Raw genomic sequence first — 19,437 nt, 5'->3', positions numbered from 1 at the left:
ATGACATAAGCGTTCAGGAGACTGTTACTGTTTCTGCATTAAATTAATTTTACTGAACATGAATGCAACTCATTGCCTCCATGCAGTTAATTAATAAACCATTGGTTTCGGCCTATTTCATGCTATTGCGATATGTTGAAAGTGTTAAATTAATCCAATATCGGGGGATTAATATCGGTGGCCGATACATCGGTGCATCACTTACTGTTGTGATTCTTTTAAAAACTCTAAACACATGTGAGATAACTACTAATTTCCAGGATAATACGAGAAAGCGAAGACTGGATTATTAATCTTCATTTGACCAGAGAAACCATCAAAATGTCATTCAGGACCATTCCGTACATGTTCAGATGTTCTGATGGCAGATTCATGTTCATCACACTATACATCTGATGCCAAAGGGATATTTTTATATTTGCGTGTATCTACGTATGAATACGCCCCCGTACAGACGTGTTCCGTTCTCCATGATTAGGTCATCTCACGCCTCTCTACGAGTTTAGCCTAATGAATTTTCACGACCATCACCCCATCCCTTTTCCTCGGCTTCCTTGCAAATAGATAAATATCATCACAGGAATTTACTAATACATTCATTTCTCCCTCGTTTCTATCTTTCCTTCTCCCTCCTCTCCGTTCTCTACATGACACCCTGCCACATCGTCATGGCAACAATCAGGATCCGAAGGCATGGTTGCTAGGCAACTCGCATCACCCATAAGAGGAACGTGAAGATAAAAAGTCTGAAGCAAACAAACCACGTTATTCAAAGGCTGGTTTTCTCACGATTTGTAAGCGTGTTTCCGTAACACTGAGCCATTTTTTAAACAGACACAGTCACTGATCTGACATCTGTGTAATGAAACTATAGACAACAGTGTTTTCACATAAACATCAGGTTCACCCATAAACATTTTTGAGAAAAAAAAATAATGCCAAACATGAGTCTGAATCACTGGTGGGCCGCTAGTGATTGTGGGAAGATGCGAGCTGATGGTGAAGTTCTGTACCGGGCCACTAAGTGGCAGTGTGTGACTCAGCAATACAGCATCATTCTCAGCAACTCGCCCCATGAGCCACTGATCTCTTAATTATGGATTGGGAATATGTGTGTGTATAAGTGTGAGAGAGAGAGAGAGAGAGAGAGAGGTAATTGCTGAGCTTTACAGTATTCAGTTATGTCAAATCCCAAGGTGCCCACAGAGCTTGAAGTGCAAGCTTGTGCAGACACCACAGTCTATCATAAAGACGCTGCTTATACACAACTTCAAATTATCTAATCAAAAAATACACACTAGATTTTTCTGTCCCGATTCACAAACAGCCAACCCCAGGTCTCTATATTATTCTGCATCCTAGATTTGACCTTAAGTGTGTGCTTTCCACCTAATGTCATCCAGAAGGCCTTTACTGTCAATCCAATCATTTAGAATAGTAAAATAACGCCTATTTTAACCAAGCTGCCTTTAAGTTCACATTCATGTCACACTAAAAGAATGTTTTGGTCAAAACTGTAATTTGACCTTCAAACAAATCTACCTCAGATTTATTCTCTTTCCTAAGATAGAGTTCAAGTCTTTATCACAGTATGTAAAGTCCAGACGGGCCACCTGGTGTGGCAGTAGCAGCTTGCATTCTGACTCCTGTCCTTTCTCACCTTGCCTCTCAGAGCACAGTGTTCCCTGCCAAATCATGACATCTTCCCCTCACTTCATTTGTTGTTTCACCTTTGCTCCAAGCAAACCAATTCTGTTAACACTCAGTTTTACACTATTTCACTTTATACTCAACAAAATTTCAACATACACATCACTTTTAGACAATTCTGTTTACACGACAGTTTACATCAAATCAGTTACTTAACACTACTTCAACCCAGTTTAAAACTACAGTTTTCATCTAATCAGTTAATACTCCATTTTACAACAATTCAGTTCACACTTCACATCAGTTCCGTTTATACTCCACTTTACACCAATTCGGATTACTATATACATCAATTCAGCTTAGAGTACAGTTTACATCAAGTTTAAACTCCACTTAACACCAATTTTGTTTACGCTATACATAAGTTTAGTTTACACTCCACTTTACAACAATTCAGTTTACACTTCACTTTACAACAATTCAGTTTACACTATACAACAGTTCAGTTTACTCTCTACACCAATTCAGTTTACACTCTACTTTCCATCAATTCAGTTTACACTATACACAAGTTCAGTTTACACTCCACTTTACAACAATTCAGTTTACACTATACACAAGTTTAGTTTACACTCCACTTTACAACAATTCAGTTTACACTTCAGTTTACAACAATTCAGTTTACACTATACAACAGTTCAGTTTACTCTCTACACCAATTCAGTTTACACTCTACTTTCCATCAATTCAGTTTATACTATACACAAGTTTAGTTTACACTCCACTTTACAACAATTCAGTTTACACTATACACAAGTTTAGTTTACACTCCACTTTACAACAATTCAGTTTACACTCCACTTTACAACAATTCAGTTTACACTATACACAAGTTTAGTTTACACTCAACTTTACAACAATACAGTTTACACTCCACTTTACAACAATTCAGTTTACACTCCACTTAACATCAATTCGGATTAAACTATACATCATTTCAAATTAGAATACAGTGAATGCTATGTGAATATTGAGCATGTTTTTAAAGTCTAGTTAGGTAACATTGGCTTTTGTAGGTAGTTAGTAGTGCTGACCGGTAAACCCAAATGTGTCTTAACTGACTCACACTTCATCCAAAATTCAGCTTCACACTTCACGCTCTCTCTCTGTATGTGCTTGTGTGAGTGTGTGGGAGAGAGAGGGCTGTCAGCCGAGGTATGACGATAAAGGGCACTTTTGTCAAAGTGATGCTATTGTACACAATACAACATGTTTTTTACTTTCAACCGTAATGTTCCCCAAAACTGTGAACCACTGCACAAACATTTCACTTAACTAATGCTATAAAGTCCATAATTTATGTTGTCAGTTGTGAATTTCCGTTTGCATTTTTTTGTTTGCATCAATATTCTTGCCACCTCCTGTATGTAGATATTGATAAGTACTGAGAAGCATTGCTTTTCAATTATTATGTATCGCTAAACTGGTGCATTTATACATAAACATGATGACAACACTTAAAAAACATTGCAGGAAAACATGCATAGATTATTTAGAACATCATTGCCCGGTTTCACAGACAAGGCTTAAGGCTAGTCCCAGACTCAAATTAGGGTTGAAGCTGTCTTAACTGAAAAGAAATTGCACTGACATACCTTAAAATATGTCATTACCATTGTGTTGTCTCAAGATGCACACCAGTTATATTTTAATCCAATGCATTTTAATAAAACCGATTTAAATTTCCTAATTTAACTAAGGCATAGTCCTGGTTTAAGCTAAGCATTGTCTGTGAAACCAGTCCCAAATGATGGGTCTTCTGACACCATTGTAAAATGCTACAAATATCTGTCAAAACGTAGAAATCTTTCTTTATGAATATTTAAACATCTAGCTAAAGTTAGATCACATGAGATCAGGGTCCAGTTGCATAGACAACTAGTCTCACTGACTAGCAATTAGTTTGGACTTTCAGTCATATTTCAGTTAACCCAATTTACCTTTTCATGTTACTGATTTAAAGAAGTAATGGCTTATGCCTATGACACAGTGAGACTGATAAAAATGGAATAGCTTCATAATTACAAACAACTCCACCGTAAACACATTATGAAAAAATAAATAATTTGATGTCCTTTTCACAAACTTTCACAACACATTTCAGTCAGTTCTGTCAGTTCTGTCACATGAGGCATTGGCCTTTGGTATCAGTGCATGTTTTTGAGTACGAGTACATGAACTTAGTATTGGTGCATCCCTACATACATTCCACATACCATGTGTCTTATGCTGTGACCACAAAAATGTGCTGGTTTATCTGTCAATTTCCCATTTACAAATTGCCAGATGGCAAATGTAGGGAAAAAAAATACTCTGGGAAATAAAAACTGAACAAGTTGACTTGCAACCTCTTTAAGAATTGCAATGCAATTGTTTGCGTTTTGTTTCAATTACAATGACCTGATCTGCAAAAACATGCAATAGAAAAACAGGTAAATAAAAACTGCTGTGGAGGTCTTACGGCAAGGATGGGGGATGTGAGGTGGTCTTGTTTTCGCTCTCAGTTTGAAGACTGTAATCTATCAAAGGAGCAGTTCACTTAAAAAAAGCCCTCTTTGACTTTCCATAGTAATTTCAATTAATGAGGACTTATTTTAACAACTCCTTAAATATGGCCACACGAAACGAAAACATGCGTGTGTGTAAATCCATCTGTGACTCTTACACCCAAAGCTCCTGTGACTCTGAACTCCTGTGACATTGAGCCAGACTCATTCACCAGCTGGCCTTCTTTGACTCAAGGGTAATCGTCGGGCCAAAGACACTCGGCCGTTTGTCCCGAGGAAGCTTGAGGAGTCGAGACGGAGCTCAATGTGCCCTGGCACGCCATAGTTTGCCCTGATTTGGCATGAGAGAGGAAACTCTGCTCTTGTATTCTTAGAAGCCTACAGTCGCATATATTGTTTGTCTTTACCTGTGAAGTGTGGCCCTATTAGACATACACAAATAAACCTACAAATGGATTTCTTGCAGGCGAGGCATCTCTGCACATTATGCTGGAAAGGCAAGTATATTTAAACACATAAAAAATTGCACGCATCATCTGAGCTCAGTGTGTGTATTTTGTCAAGACCCAAAGAGTAACCGGAGGTTTTATCTCACTGTGTCTTGCCTGCGTGGCAAAGATGCACCTCTGCAGTGAACGTGTGCTCTGAAGGTTGATGTATGCGAGTGGGACAGTCAGTGAGAAGAAAGGATGGGTGGATTAGAAACGAGTGAAATAAATGAGAGAAGGGCAGTTCGACGTTTGGGAGCCGTGAGAGGGAGAACCGATGAGAACACAGTGTTTTTGCTACTGAATAGTGCAAAAAAGAGTTTGTGAATTATAACAGTTGTGTATATGCAGACATGCGAGTATATCATCTAAACTATTTTATAGTAACTCAACATTCCTTTAAAGATGATATGGCATATTAGAACAATAAAAGGCACAACAATGTCGTCTGTACGACACTGAGGATTTTCTTGAGTCCTGGTTTTTCAAGTTTGGGCTTCAATAAAAAAATCATGATGGAATCTTGAATAACTGTTCTGATGATAACATGGATGCTGAAAATAATTTACTATGTAAATGTCCAGCTAACATACCACAAGAGATACACTAATATATTAGCCAATAATCAGTGTCAGTCGATAAAAGCACATATCAGATGATAGTTTAAAGAGGTCATATGGCGCGAATACATGTTTTTCTGTGTCTTTGGTGTGTGATAAGTTGCCCATGCATGTATTAGACACGTAGAATTTCCAAAATTAAAGTGTCGCACTGAAGAGTCATTCTATCTAAAAGCGAATACTCACCCAGACCTTCCTGAAAGTACTCTTGTAACCACACCCCCACAAATCTACGTCAGCTTGTGGTAAGAAAGGTGGGCGTATCTGTCAGCACAATTGCTTTGGAACCTGATGTTTCAAATAGGGTCAGAGGTGTCACACGCTTGCAGTATTCGACCAATCACTACATTGCATTACATATAAAACAAACTATGATATTAGTTTTTACCGTGTCATATGACCCCTTTAAAAACAGCCGATATATCCTGTCAATCAAAAGTGGACAGGAAAATACAAAATGTATTACCAGTTTGATGTTCAATATTAATAGTCATCAGTGTTGGGTAAGTTACTCGGAAAAAGTAATTAATTACATGTTACTAATTACATATTCAATAGTGTACTCTACAAATTACTTATTACTAATTACTTTCTAGGTCCTACATCAGCCTTTATTTGAATTGATTCAAGGATAGACATTAAACAGCATATTTAATTCATTCAAATAAACAATAAATAACTACATCAATTAATCTTATTAACAGACCAAAGTATACAAATGTGAAAAGGATACATTAAAACATACATTTTAAAGTTAGATTTTTTCCACTATTGAACATATTACACAGTATTTAGTTCAATTAGATCAGTAACTGTTATTAAATAACTAGTTACACCCAACACTGTCATTATTTAAATAAATAACATTCAGAAAGTTAAGAAATATTAATTTAATCTTTACATTAGGTATTGGCACATGTCACTCCGACAAATCGGCAATCGTATCGATGGAGAAATTTTGTATCGACGCATCTTACTATTAAATCAGACTATACATCCCTTCAACCACATGTCCTCTGTTCACACGCTCTCTGTCCGGACACACTGCATCTGAATTAGTTTACTTCCATGTTAAATAGTAGTTGAAAAACTGCTCATGAGTCATAAATAGTATAAATAGTAAAAAAAAGCAAAAAACAGTAGGCGAGAAATGCCCAGATGGTCTACTGCTCCGCCGAGTGTGGATCGGATGGACACTTCCTTATCCCATGATGACACTGAAGCTGAGCAACGGTCACATTTCAAAAGTATATCAAATAAAAATCGCAGACGTGGCGCGACAAAAGAGAACGCAATAGAACACATTATTATTTCTAATTTTGTCCACACCGGATGCGGCGTGGCGTGACGCGACAGTCCCATTAGAATAAGTTGTGTAGACACGGTGTAAGTCGGATGTCCTTTTTTAATGTGAGTGCCAATAAGATTAACTTCTTGTGACTAAATTCTGTTTTTATCAAGACCTACAAACAGGTTGATGTTAATATGTCATAGGTCAAAGAGCAGCCGGGTCACATGACAATAAAACATGGCGGGTGCAGTATTTTACAGTACCTGTTTTAACGGCCGATAGGTAGGTCCTCATTCAAAATCAGTATGTACTGTCACAGTATGTGATTTCAACTGATCAACAGACTAGAGTTCCGTCCCAAATGACGTACTATACCCAACGCAATTACACTTCACTATGCACTATGTCTACTAGGGTTTGATCATACAGAACACTTAACTGGCTAAATGACGTCAAACGCATGAAGTGTTCCACACTTCATGTCTTTGGTTGATCGAGTGCATCATCCGTGTACTTGAAGTGCTACCTGTTGGAATTTTTCATGCAAACACTACTCGCACTATTTTTACTACAAAATGACACAGAGCAGAGCAAAAGTATGCAATTTAGGATGGACTTCATGTCTGCCACAGACACAGGCGTGATATATCGGTATATCTACTTTATTAATACCTGCCAAACCTCCAAGACTGAGACTGAGACTAAATGAGACTAATGGAGAGCAATCTGCTTAGCCCTGCCAAAGGAATCGTTCTTTTTCAAACCAAAATACACAGACATAGATTCAAAATCACTCAGAAATTATGTGATTAAAACCTCCGAACAAGTAAAAAATTTCCCAAGAGATGTTGTGGACAGCAGTCAAGCTTTGAGCACAGCATAGATACTGCTGCAGTGTATTTGTGAGTGTGTACAGATTTATATACATTGTGGGCACCCACAAGGATTTACATTCATCCATTTGGCAGACGCTTTTATTCAAAGCAACTTACAAGCAGGAGAGCATATAAACATTTTGTCTACACGCTAAACAGTACCGTTAGTGTGAAATGAGAACAAACAAAGTGTGTGTGTGTGTGTGTGTGTGGCTAATAAATGGGTCCACATGGACCACAACTGGCAGGATGATCTCAGATTGTGCCTGATAGAGAGAAAGAGAGAGAGACTGCTGTCCTTGAGTGAACATCAAATATGACCTCACTACTCTTTCGTCTGCCATCAGAGACACATTATAAGAACATCATACGTCCCTCGATAAAACATCTGATCTCACACATGCAAACAAACATACACACGGTCTGATTCACGGCTGTATCGAGTGTCCTGATACTTGAGATGATGTTCGATCGCTCCTCACAAACCCAGACTAGAAAGACGCATAAATCCCACTGTGTATCTGCTGCATACACACACACACACACACACACGTTCACCCACACACGCTATTTAAACTAGCCTTAAACACACATGCACGAGGGAAAGCTCTGGCGCACTATTTCATGACACACTAGTCATCTTAAACCGAAGCTTAGAGCTGTGAAAGCATAGATGAATAATTAAGTTTGATTGCGTGCGTTTGTGGCGTTATGAGGAGATCTGCGGCAGCTCCTAAGTGACTGGAGACATCACGCTTCAGTGCTCATCCTCATACCATGTTCAGAATGGTACACTACATATGCTAACAGTATGTACATTTTCTGTATTCATGAAATATGCCGATAACCTGCTAGAACAAAAAAGGAATAAAACACGGATGAGATCTCTTTATTATTTTATTTATTCCTCGCAGACATCATAGAGACTAAATGGAGAGCAAACATCTGCTTAGCCCTCCTGAGAAAAAGAGTCAGAAATCTCACACAATGTCTCAGATTCAGAAGAGATGTCAACAATGTGTCAAGCTGAACTCAGATTTGTCAGGTCTGTAATCAAAACTCTTCACGCATTTGAACAATTACAGTCTCATTTGTTATTTGTTATTTGTTCAGAACAATTTTAGGAGATCATGAGACTGAGATGATACCTAAATGAGAACTGGACTTCACCCCGGAGGGGAGTTCCATGGTCTCAAAGTCTTTGGGTTTTTGGTAAGTAAGGTCTGTGGCTAAAAAAACCTCAAAAAATAACGTGACATAACACACCAGTTATTGAAGGTTTCATCTTAATGATTTAATGATAAAGGTTTTCATCTAAATGTTTCTCCGTATGCACACTTTTGTGGCCCAAACTGAACTTCCAGTGCACGTTCACAAACAATAGAATGCCTGAAAATATTTCTGATAACAATCAAAAGAAACCAAACTGAACCGTTACTTATCTAAACTCGTCTCTCCAATATTTAGAATTTAGGTTCCATTACCAAGCTCGACTCCTAGATGTCAATGTACCATACGGTTTCTTTAAACAAAACCAAACTACAGGACCCATTCAACACATTGTTTATTTAATAAAATGAACAAACAACGAAATTCGCCAAATCGTTCATTTAACACAATTGTTGTACAGTAAATAATCATACAAATTTATATTACCATGAATTCAATTAACTATAAATAGTTATATTATTAGACACTAGCCAAACACAAACCAGAATTTAACTGGGGGTCAGGCGCGCATGCGTCCGATGAACTGCTCAATAACCCTCTTGTGATTTTTTTAAACCCTTGTTGTGTCTTTAAAACGGCGGTTGCTAACAAGTTGCTAAAAGCGACTACTTCCTTTGACGGGATGTTCGACGTCATCGGGCATATAAATCTCACAAATAATGCAACATGGGCACAAATCTCTAAAATCATTGTTGAGGATTCATTCATGGAGTAACTACTTACCAGGGAACAAGTATTTAATAAAGTTTAAATAAAGCTGTCGATATCGAGCGACCATAGTGTAGTCAGTTTATAGCCTTGTGTTAGCTTTTTACTCTTGGCGATTGTATATAGGCTTTAAAAATGACAAATATTGTTCTGTAAACATTATCTTGATAGACAAAACATGTTAACATCATGAAAATGAGTTAATCACAGATAATATTTTTTGCGATCTTCCAAAAACTGGAAAAAATTATTAGCTTTCGACCCAGGGAACCAGCGTAGCGCTTACATCCGGGTTAGCCAACAAAAATACGTCATCTCTGAGCCACTCCATATGATAGGCATGGACGTAATATGACAACATATGTCAACATACTCTTGTTCAAAATGCTTGCCTGACTTGTCTTAGAAGTAGGAAGTATGCAGTGTATACTGTGAAGGTTTCTGTTAGTATGCAAGTGCTTCTTTCCAAACATAGCCGTACACATGCTCACACAACACATGGAGGTGGCAGCTAAATATACAATGCTGTGTTACCTAAGAAATGATTTTGCTGCCGTATGAATCCACAGCAAAGTGTTCAAATGAAATTGTATTCTTATGTTATCTAGGTTCGTTTTTGTGCGTTAAGGCTTAACCACCCTGCCGTCTGGATGCTGTACATGACATTCACCAACTTTCATCTCTTACATCTATTATTCATCTAAACACACTATAATGAGCGAGAAGGCAAGGCTGAGAGAGTGTATGCAAAGAGGACATCGAGAGTGTTGAGAATAGAGATAAAAATGACATTGAAGACAGGCTTTGTTTCAAAACTCAAGTGTTCTGCATAAAGACGATGCATTTTAAGGCATTACTCACAATGCAAAGCTATCTTTTGGACAAAATGTAAGGCAGATGGGATGTTTACACCACACAGACGGCAATCCCAGACTTCACTGGGACAAGCTCAGTAAAAGAAACAAGTTCAAGATTGCTGCAGACAAAAATTTGCATGGAATGTGGAGAACATGGAGGAGGTTACAAAAACCTTCTCTCTCTATTATCGGCAGAAAATATTTTTTGTCATATGGAAGCGTTAGAACTCATTCTTGTTAAGCAATTGGTTGTAAAATGTAAAGCATAAATGTGCTTTTTGATCCAAAAAACACAGCACAACATTCACTTGCATGTGTTTATAGTGCAGTCTTGCCCTGCCCAATATGGCGTCGCTATTGACACATCACAGCATCAGGCCAGAATTGGTCTCACGACCGTTGGCTAAACGTCTGATGCATAAGGCATGCTTCTCTGGAAACACTTCAGCACGTTCGAAGTAAATAAAAATGTATAAATAAAATAAATACATTTATAATCATTTTGTCGCAGTTAACTTTTGACACGTTTGTGAATTTACACTGATCTGTTACTGCAGAGACATTTCCACTAAACATGTCTCTAAACATGACACGGCACAAAACGAAACATGATTGGTTGCTTTACCTCTCAGTCATATGGCTCTTGGACGGGCATTGGCCAAATAAAGTTTCAAACCTGTATACATTTCTTTGTTCCAATGAACACAGAGAAAAATATTTGGAAGAATGTTAGCAATTTTCATCCACTACCATAGTAGGAAAAACATTGTATTTTTTTGTTCTGTTGAACACATAATGAGATATTTTGAAGAATTTAGTTAAACAACAGTTCTCGGCACCTTTGACTACCATTTAGTCAAGGTCAATGATGTCCCGGAACTGAAAATTACTAAGAATCTTCCAAATATCTTTCTCTGTCTTCATCAGAACAAAGTCATTTATACAGGTATAAAATAACATAGGGGTGAGTGAATGATGAGAAGAAAAATCATTTTCGAGTGAACTATCCCCTTAAGAAAGTTTAAAAGAGTCATTAGGTCAGACACAAAAAAGTGTTTGCACATTTTAAATAAAAATAAAAGGCAATCCGATCTGAAAACTAGAAAAGAAAAAAATTTAAGCGAAACTCTCTGATCTTATTTAATGCCGTCTACAAGAAACAACTGAGACATTTGATATTGTATATATTACAATGAATGTCTTTTAGTGACCAAGAGAGACACATGAACTCAGAGACCTCAGACTAGGGTATCAGCACACACACACACCGTCTCTTAATGGACACAAGCAATGTGAAAATCTATCTACGTCGCGGTTACATCATACTCATGACAACACAGCAGGCTGAAACTCAACCCTCCGTTTATCTCTTCTTTATTCATGTCTCACACTGTTATTCTCTCCTCCAGAATCTGAGTCCCCTGTCACCTATTCTCTCTCCCTTTGTGTCTGTTATACACATATAAACCTCCATGTTTGTGCCGCTGTCATAAATTCAGCAGTCACCCCTATTTAATGCCAATAAATCATCTGATATTTCTTATTTTTAAAATATCCTCGATGCATTTTCCAGTCTGTCTGCTTCGATTTGCTCTTCTAACAGATGTGCAAAACAACCACAGCTCGTTTTGTGAAGTGTCATTGTGAACTTACAATAATAATACACCACACAACGGATGTTATGTGACGGTCAAACTGTAAAACTGAAAGCATCCACATGGGAGAGCGATAGTCTACCGCGCTTTGTCATACAACACTATTAAAGCTACAATCTGTAACTTTTTGGGTAAAAATAAACACTCACACAAAAATAGAGTTGTGCAAGTACTGAACAATAAGTGCCAATTTTCCGTTTAATTTTCAGGGAACATATTGAGGAAATGTGGATCTTCCTTATTGTATGGTCACTTTGAAAAAAGACATGTTGAAATGTCTTTTTCAGCGTATGTGTGTGTGTTTGTGTGTGAGAGACATGTGACGTACTGGGTGGTCTGGATCTGATGGATTTCAAGAGGCTAATCATGGAGGGTGAACATCAGTTTTTTTGGCCAGCCGGTGAAGTCCTTTCCATTTTAAATAGGCCATCTGCCTCCTGTATGTTAGCCAAACCGTTCCCGTCACAGACAGTTTTCAGAGAAACACACACACTATCACAAACACATATGCAAGCACACAGGTACAGACACACACACGCTTAATTTTTAAAGACATAAACTCCAGCCTTTTCTCGCTCTCACATACGTGTGAACGTGTCTTTTTTAAATGGCTTGCTAATTTCCATGGAGACGTTCTTCACTTCAGAAAGTTCTCTTACCGCATTACATCACAGAACTGCACCCTGCACGAGTCCTTTTCGACAAAGCCAATGGGTTTGACCCAGACAGATGGCAACGGAAAGGGAAAAGTTCACCCAAAAGTAAGAATTCTGTCCTTATTTACATAGAGAGAATTTCTAAAGTCTGTGCTTTTTAAAGCAATTACAATAAACTGAAGCTGTTTAAGGATCAAGGGTGCCATAAAAGTGCCCAGTAACAACACTACAGGTCTTCTGAAGTCATTCTATAGCTTTAATTTTCGCAAACAACACTCCAAATGCTGCATTGGTTCAACCCATTGTTGGATAAAATATGGACAAAACCAACCACTGGGTTATAAATTACCCTATGCAGGGTTTTTTCAAAGCAAAATATTGTCTTTTCAAACCAAGGTTGGATTTATTTATAACCCAACGGTATGTGTTTGGACAATATTTTCTATTTTTGCGTTGTATTTGTCCCATCACTTACCGCTATGTTGCTCAGAGCAGCGCACAATATTTTCACCCACCGTTGCAATTGTGTAGATGGTTGGGTGAGAGGAAAGGGATTTGATTTGATATTTCACCCAACATTGGTTAAACAACTCAAGTCTTTAAGTCTGATGCTTCATTCAAAAAAATTCTAAAGCGGAAGATCTACAGACCGTCACGCTGCCATCTGAAATCCTCCAGATGGAATCTGTCGACAGGCTGTTATGAGAAAATTGAATGCAGACTTGATGTCTTCCTACTTCTCACTCTTAAAATAAAGGATTGAGAAATGATTGCACAGCCGGATACCACAGAGGAATCTTTTTTGCATAGACGCCAACCAATAGAAGAATCCCTTTTGGTTCCCCAAAGAAGCGAACAGAACCTTCTTACTTTGTTATAAAAAAATGTGAAATGTGAAAACACAAAGGTTCTGGATGTTAAAGGTTCTTCATCCTACTATCATTGTTTTTTTTAATTATCTACATGTGTGGGCTTTTTCTGCAAATACTACAAATAAAGATTCACTTCATCTGATTTATTGCCAATCAAATCAATTAAAATGGTTTTGCAATTCGAAATAGCCATATAGCCATCTGATAAACCCCATACAATAAAATCCTTATACTGACTAAGAAAAAGACCAAAACGTGTTCTCAATGCCTGCTGACACCCAACAACGTCTCTACAGAATGAATGGAATGGCAATTTTTCATCTTATTACTCATAGATCCATTAGCTGAGTAATGCATGTTATCCTGCGGTCAAGCTTTCTAAAAAAACCTGCCACATATCTGTCTCATTTTCAGACACAGACGGTTGAATCTGTGACAGCACAACGTAGAAAGAGCTTAACTGCAGCTGTACTCCAAATCATCTGAAGCCAAAATGTAATTATTCATCAAAACGATTGCCTTAAGCCCTTGATCGTGAATCTTGTTCATGTTTGAATATAGTTTCTTCTCCATCATCTTTTTACATGATATTAGCTTATATCAGATGTTTCTCTTACAATTCCAAAGGCAAAATGAAAAAGACAACTGTTAGCATAGTGTGTCTTGAGATCATTCGGATTAATTTGATGAGAAATCTTTGACTTCTTTTAGTTGTAGTTCATGGTGTGAACCGGTGTAAGAGTGCACATGAAATATGTTTAGTTCCTGTCTGCATGTTACAGAAGAATGTGTTTGGCCTAGTTTTGTTTTACAGGGTTAATCTAATAAGAACCGATCATTTCATTTCAACACAAGCTAACAGGCATTAGCATGAAATCCATCTGCTTTGTGATGGCTGAGGAAAACAACTGCTTCAACGGTGTGGATGAGCGACACAAAGACGCCTGTCAACTTCACACCCAGCACTCGCTTAAACAATCTCCGTCATTAGAGACAACAAAGAAATCACACCGCATTAAACTCTCCTATTTATGCAGTTTCTTCGTTCTGACAAAAATAAATTTGACAAGAATAGCAAAAGTACGAAGTGATGCAAGTGCAACTGTACATGCAGTAAAATGCTGAGCTTCTTTTCATTTACAGATCGTATTTACTGTAATCTATGTTTGAATTGTACAAAAATGTTGCAATTGCTTTAAGGTCAGACATCCACGTACACCTTTTAAAAACATCTAGTTCTGTCTGAAAATAATGTTTAGCTTTAAATGATTACTAAAATAAATTGTGCTCATTTAGTCATCTACTTGTACATTTAAACTTACTCTGAGTCGTAACAAAACATAATCAAGTCTGAATATGTGAATGTAAATGTTATTCGAGAGAGGGAAACATTTGATGAAAAACAGTTTAACTTTCTTTCTGTTCCGTCCACAAAATTATTATATGGCTTTAGGGTTTGGACTGGACACGTCTCAGAAAATGACAAATCCTCAGATTTCTTGCAAAGTCAACTGCAGCTGAATCTGTTCGATTACTAGGACTTGATAATTTACTTTTCACCAGGTAATTTGCAAACGCTCTCATAAAAAGAAACAACACAGGGATGCACAATAAAGTATCGACCATATCGGTATCGGCCGGTAAATTTTCATTTTTTATGTTATCGTATTGGCCGATAATAAAATTTAGGCCGATTTGTGCTGGCCGATAAAATCATTAATAATTTTTATTTATTTTATATTAAGGTATATTCATATTTAGATACTGTATATCGGCCAATATATCGGTTATCCAATTGCAATGTTAAAGAATTATCAGTTATCGTTCTCGGTCAAAATGTACATATCAGTGCAACCCTAAACACAAGACAAAAAGTTGTCTTTAGTTGTTAACGCTCCTAAATATAATTTAATGGGTAATGTATGGTGCTACCAACATCAGGGTCATAGCTTCGATTAGGAAATGTCCAGTGTATATTGGTAAAACATTGATAATGGTGTAATTTTACTATAGTAAAAAGTTAATTTTGTGCATTTATACTTTAACTTTAATTTAACGTAGTTGAAACATCTACCATACGTTTTTCCCTACAGCCTATATGCACACATAAACACTCATATCTGATTTTGCTTCAAATGTAATACAATACAGGTGGATTTACTGAACTATTAAAATAGGATTCGGCAGTTTTTACATCCTGAGGTCCAGACACCACGATTTCTAACATCTGTTTCACACGGATGTTCTAATCTGAGTAATATGGGTAATAAATGAACAGCAATAAGAAAAGTCATTTCTTACCACCAACGAATAAATGTCCAATCATATTTTTGCCTAAGTAAATCTTTCTGTATTCATTCAAAATTAAAGATGTACTACAGCAAATATGTTAATCATCCTAAAAACATGAATCCACAATTATATAATGTTTTGGCCCACAAAATGATGCCAGAAATGTTCATTAATGTGAAAGAATATAATGTGCATCTCGAGCATCTGAAGACAGCAAGAGACTGTATTGCTCAAACTGTGGCACATTCATCCATTTTCACAATCCTTGGACCCACATTCAGTTCAATCTCAGTCACCACGGGGAGAGATCTAGTTTCAGTCCAACCCGAAAGGCTTTCAAAGAGTAAACCTGTACTTCTGTGAATACACACACATAGCACACACACACACACACGGCCCATCATCATACACACCAACAAACAGAGTCATTAAGAAGACTGTATGAAGCTGTATGCATACACGCATCTTATAGCATGAACACCAAATATATATAAATGTTCCACCGTTTTCCTCGCTCATCTCACACCCACTTCATATTGTCTGCTTCTGTCAACTGAGGAGCGGGCGCCCGCTTCAGTTGCCAAGGGAACAGGCTTAAATCAAATGAAGCCAACGGGAACTGAGTGACATTCACATGCATCTGTGGCCACAGATGAGCTAAAACACACACACACTCTCACATACACAAACAAAAAACTGATTCCGATGCAACAAAACATAAGAAACATACAGTAAAGCAAAACATATAACACATCCAGAAAGACCAGAATACAACAGCTTAACCAAACATGAAGAAAATGTTTGGGTACCAAAGAGCACGAACATGAAAAGAAAAGGCATCGACTGATGATGGCTATTATCTGAAGAGTAAAGTCCTATAATAACATCTCTGTACTGTGCATCAGGGTTACGTAAGACATTTCATTTCTTTAAGCTATTTATTTACATTCCTCCAATTTTGCAAAGTAGAAGATGTGTGATGAGTTATTGAAATAAAATGGAAACTGATTGGGTCACATGACTAAAAATACATCATTGTTTTTGAAAGCCTTAAAAATGCCTTTTTAAATTGATCCAATTTGGAGAGCTTCATTATCACAGAAGAAAAAAATGCAGTTTTGATGTGGATGGAAGATAAAAACTGAGAGAACAGATGCATTTGAACAAAATGTATGAGTGTGGTTAAAGCTTTAGGCTCCTGATGTGACTGAAGTCATAATCGTATGGTTTGTAAAAGTTTTTTGTGCATTAAAAAAAACATTTTGAGGACACCTAACACTGTCAGTCATTTCAAAGATCAGTGCGCCATTTCTCTCTCATCCCACACATGAGCAGACACTGCGCTAATTTCTCAAATCTCTCTCCCTCTCTCTCTCTGTACCTCTCTGAGTCTCTCTCACACATTCAGTGCAGTAGATCTGTTGGGAGTGAGGTCATTGTAGTGCTGAGGCGGAGCATGTGCTGAGGGTGGGAGTCAATCCGAAGACTTCAAAAGAGAGAGAGAAGTGATAGAACAGACACCAGCGCCGAGGAAAAGCACCGGCCAACGTTACATAAACCGTTCAGCGAGCCCTGCCAGCAACACGACATGGGCAAAGAGGCGCAAGCCGTCCAAAGCGGTGGGACGTGTCTCACCTCCACACGCACACACACGCTGCCCTCGGGGCTCTGCATTTAGATGACAAATCACAGAAAGTATGCGAGTGTTTATTAATGAAAGCTCGACCTCTTGTTCTGTCTCCCACACGTATGCCTCCTCCCCTTTACCATTTAACGCCTCTTTTCTTTGCTTTTCATTTTATAGCCTTTGTAATTCCTTTCTCCTCCTCTTCATCACTGCCGGCACCACTGGTCTGTGAACAGCCGTAGCGGGGGAAGAAATGAAGGAGGGTTTGGGGTCAAAATGCCATTGATGATGATAACCATGTTGGCCTAGATGTTGAAAATGTGGGGCAAAAAATGACCCTGTTGTGTTTGTGATTTTATGTGTCATCGGTTTGTGTCCCTGCGGACACTGTAGTGACCTGTAGCTGAAATTTGTTGAACGATTACTTTGGGTACTATGAAGAGATTTAAATAGATGGAAAAATCAACTCTGCAAACACCGGATGGGAAGCGAAGCACTACCAATAACACAAATATTTAAAACAGACAAATCGACCCTGAAAGAATACTGTAGAGTACAATATGATTTAACCTAATGAGTCTTTTTACACTGCCCACTGTTGATCGTCATCTCACGCTGTGAGCGGTGCGTTTTAACAACGCTTGGTCAAGTTTAAAGAAGTTCAACTTTGAGAGGAGCAACTGAAGTGACATGAAATTTCGTTCCACGCTGCATCATCATTTCCGCTTCAACAGGAAGTTGTGGCGGGACATATCCAAATCAAATTAGCCAATAGCATTTTGTGGTCCTCACAAGAAGCTGAAGTGCAGAATGATCTCCTAAAAACCCTTGATCTGTATTGAATTAACTGAGAGACTGTAACTTTTGATGCTTACATCTTTGATATGCAAATTTTGCCAACATTTGAGAGCACACTATTGAATCCATAAGAGTAACACACTCGTACTTAAAGCTAAACAACTTCTATACGATTTCATGGGGACTTTAAACCCGTGAATTAAGAGCCCTCCGTTCCGTTCTACTCCACTGCGCGGCGCATCTCTGCAAGAACGCGTCCTGCGTAAATTCGGACCCTTACGCGCAAAACGTGTTGGGATTCAAATAAAACAGCCTGTGATTTCATTTCAGTGTGAGTTCAACTCAGGCTATCAGACAAAAGAACAAAGAAGTGCGGAACCTATGAGCATCCCTCCAAACAGCGCGCGCACTTAACGTTACCAGATTTACGCACAAGCAACACACACAGCCATGGAAGTTTCCCCCTCGCGTCCACGCCACACATTGCGTGTTTTCGCTCGCTCTGCTTCTCTGAATTGGCTTACCTTTGTGGTCACTATGCAGAGGCAGTCCATGGCAGAGAGAAGTCAGGTGGAGATGTATCCAAACCCCCGTTCCCCCCTCTCCCCTCTCTCCCTCCAGCTTTTCTCCTTCTCTCCTTCTCTCTTTCTCTCTCTCAGAGCCCGCCGTTCGCCTCTCTTTTCTTCTCTGTATCTCCTTTGACTGACTTAAGCATGGAAGAAAAAGAGGATGGAGGGAGGGGGGACGTAAAGTGGGAGGGGAGGGGAGGGAAGGAGAGGGAGTAGGAGAGAGAGAACGAGAGAGGTCTGCTTTCGGGATCCGGCAAACGAGGAAAGGACGAGGAGAGGGATGCGGGTGATGAGATTGGGAGATACAAAAATGAGAAACGGAGAGATGGGAAAGAGGATGCGTGCAATTAAAGGGAGATGGGCAGGGGAGGATGAGCGCGGAGACGAGAGGTGACAGAAGGGGGAGAAAGAACGAGGGGATGCACTAAAACGGCAGAAGATGTAGACAGAGTGCGAGCGCGAGCACGCGCACGGAGGGAGGGAGGAGACATCAAAAGATGGAGGGGAGGTGAAGATGCGTGGAGAGAGAGAGTTCAATAGAGATGCATTACTCAAGAAAACAGCGTGAATGAAAAATCAGGGTCTCTAAATGAGAGAGAATAAACGATTTCGCCGTAAAAGACCGACACGGAGAGGGGGAGGATAACAAGGGCACTCCGGTTGTCAAGGCTTTCTGTAACCG

The 19,437-nt window shown here is 38.6% G+C and overlaps 1 protein-coding gene across 1 annotated transcript in view; it reads right to left on the bottom strand.

Moving 5' to 3' along the window:
* LOC130419149 (disks large homolog 4) overlaps positions 1–19,211 on the bottom strand; it is an 81,164-nt gene extending 61,953 nt beyond the window's left edge. The window contains exon 1 of the mRNA XM_056745618.1: positions 18,711–19,211. Coding sequence (XP_056601596.1) covers positions 18,711–18,740 — 30 coding nt within the window. The 5' untranslated portion in view covers positions 18,741–19,211. The remainder of the gene's footprint in view (positions 1–18,710) is intronic.
* Between the last annotated feature and the right edge of the window lie 226 nt (positions 19,212–19,437).

Source organism: Triplophysa dalaica, chromosome 4 (genome assembly GCF_015846415.1).
Source record: "Triplophysa dalaica isolate WHDGS20190420 chromosome 4, ASM1584641v1, whole genome shotgun sequence".
NCBI lineage: Eukaryota > Metazoa > Chordata > Actinopteri > Cypriniformes > Nemacheilidae > Triplophysa > Triplophysa dalaica.
Note: the sequence above shows the minus strand (reverse complement) of the source record. Positions and strands in the feature narration are given on the sequence as shown.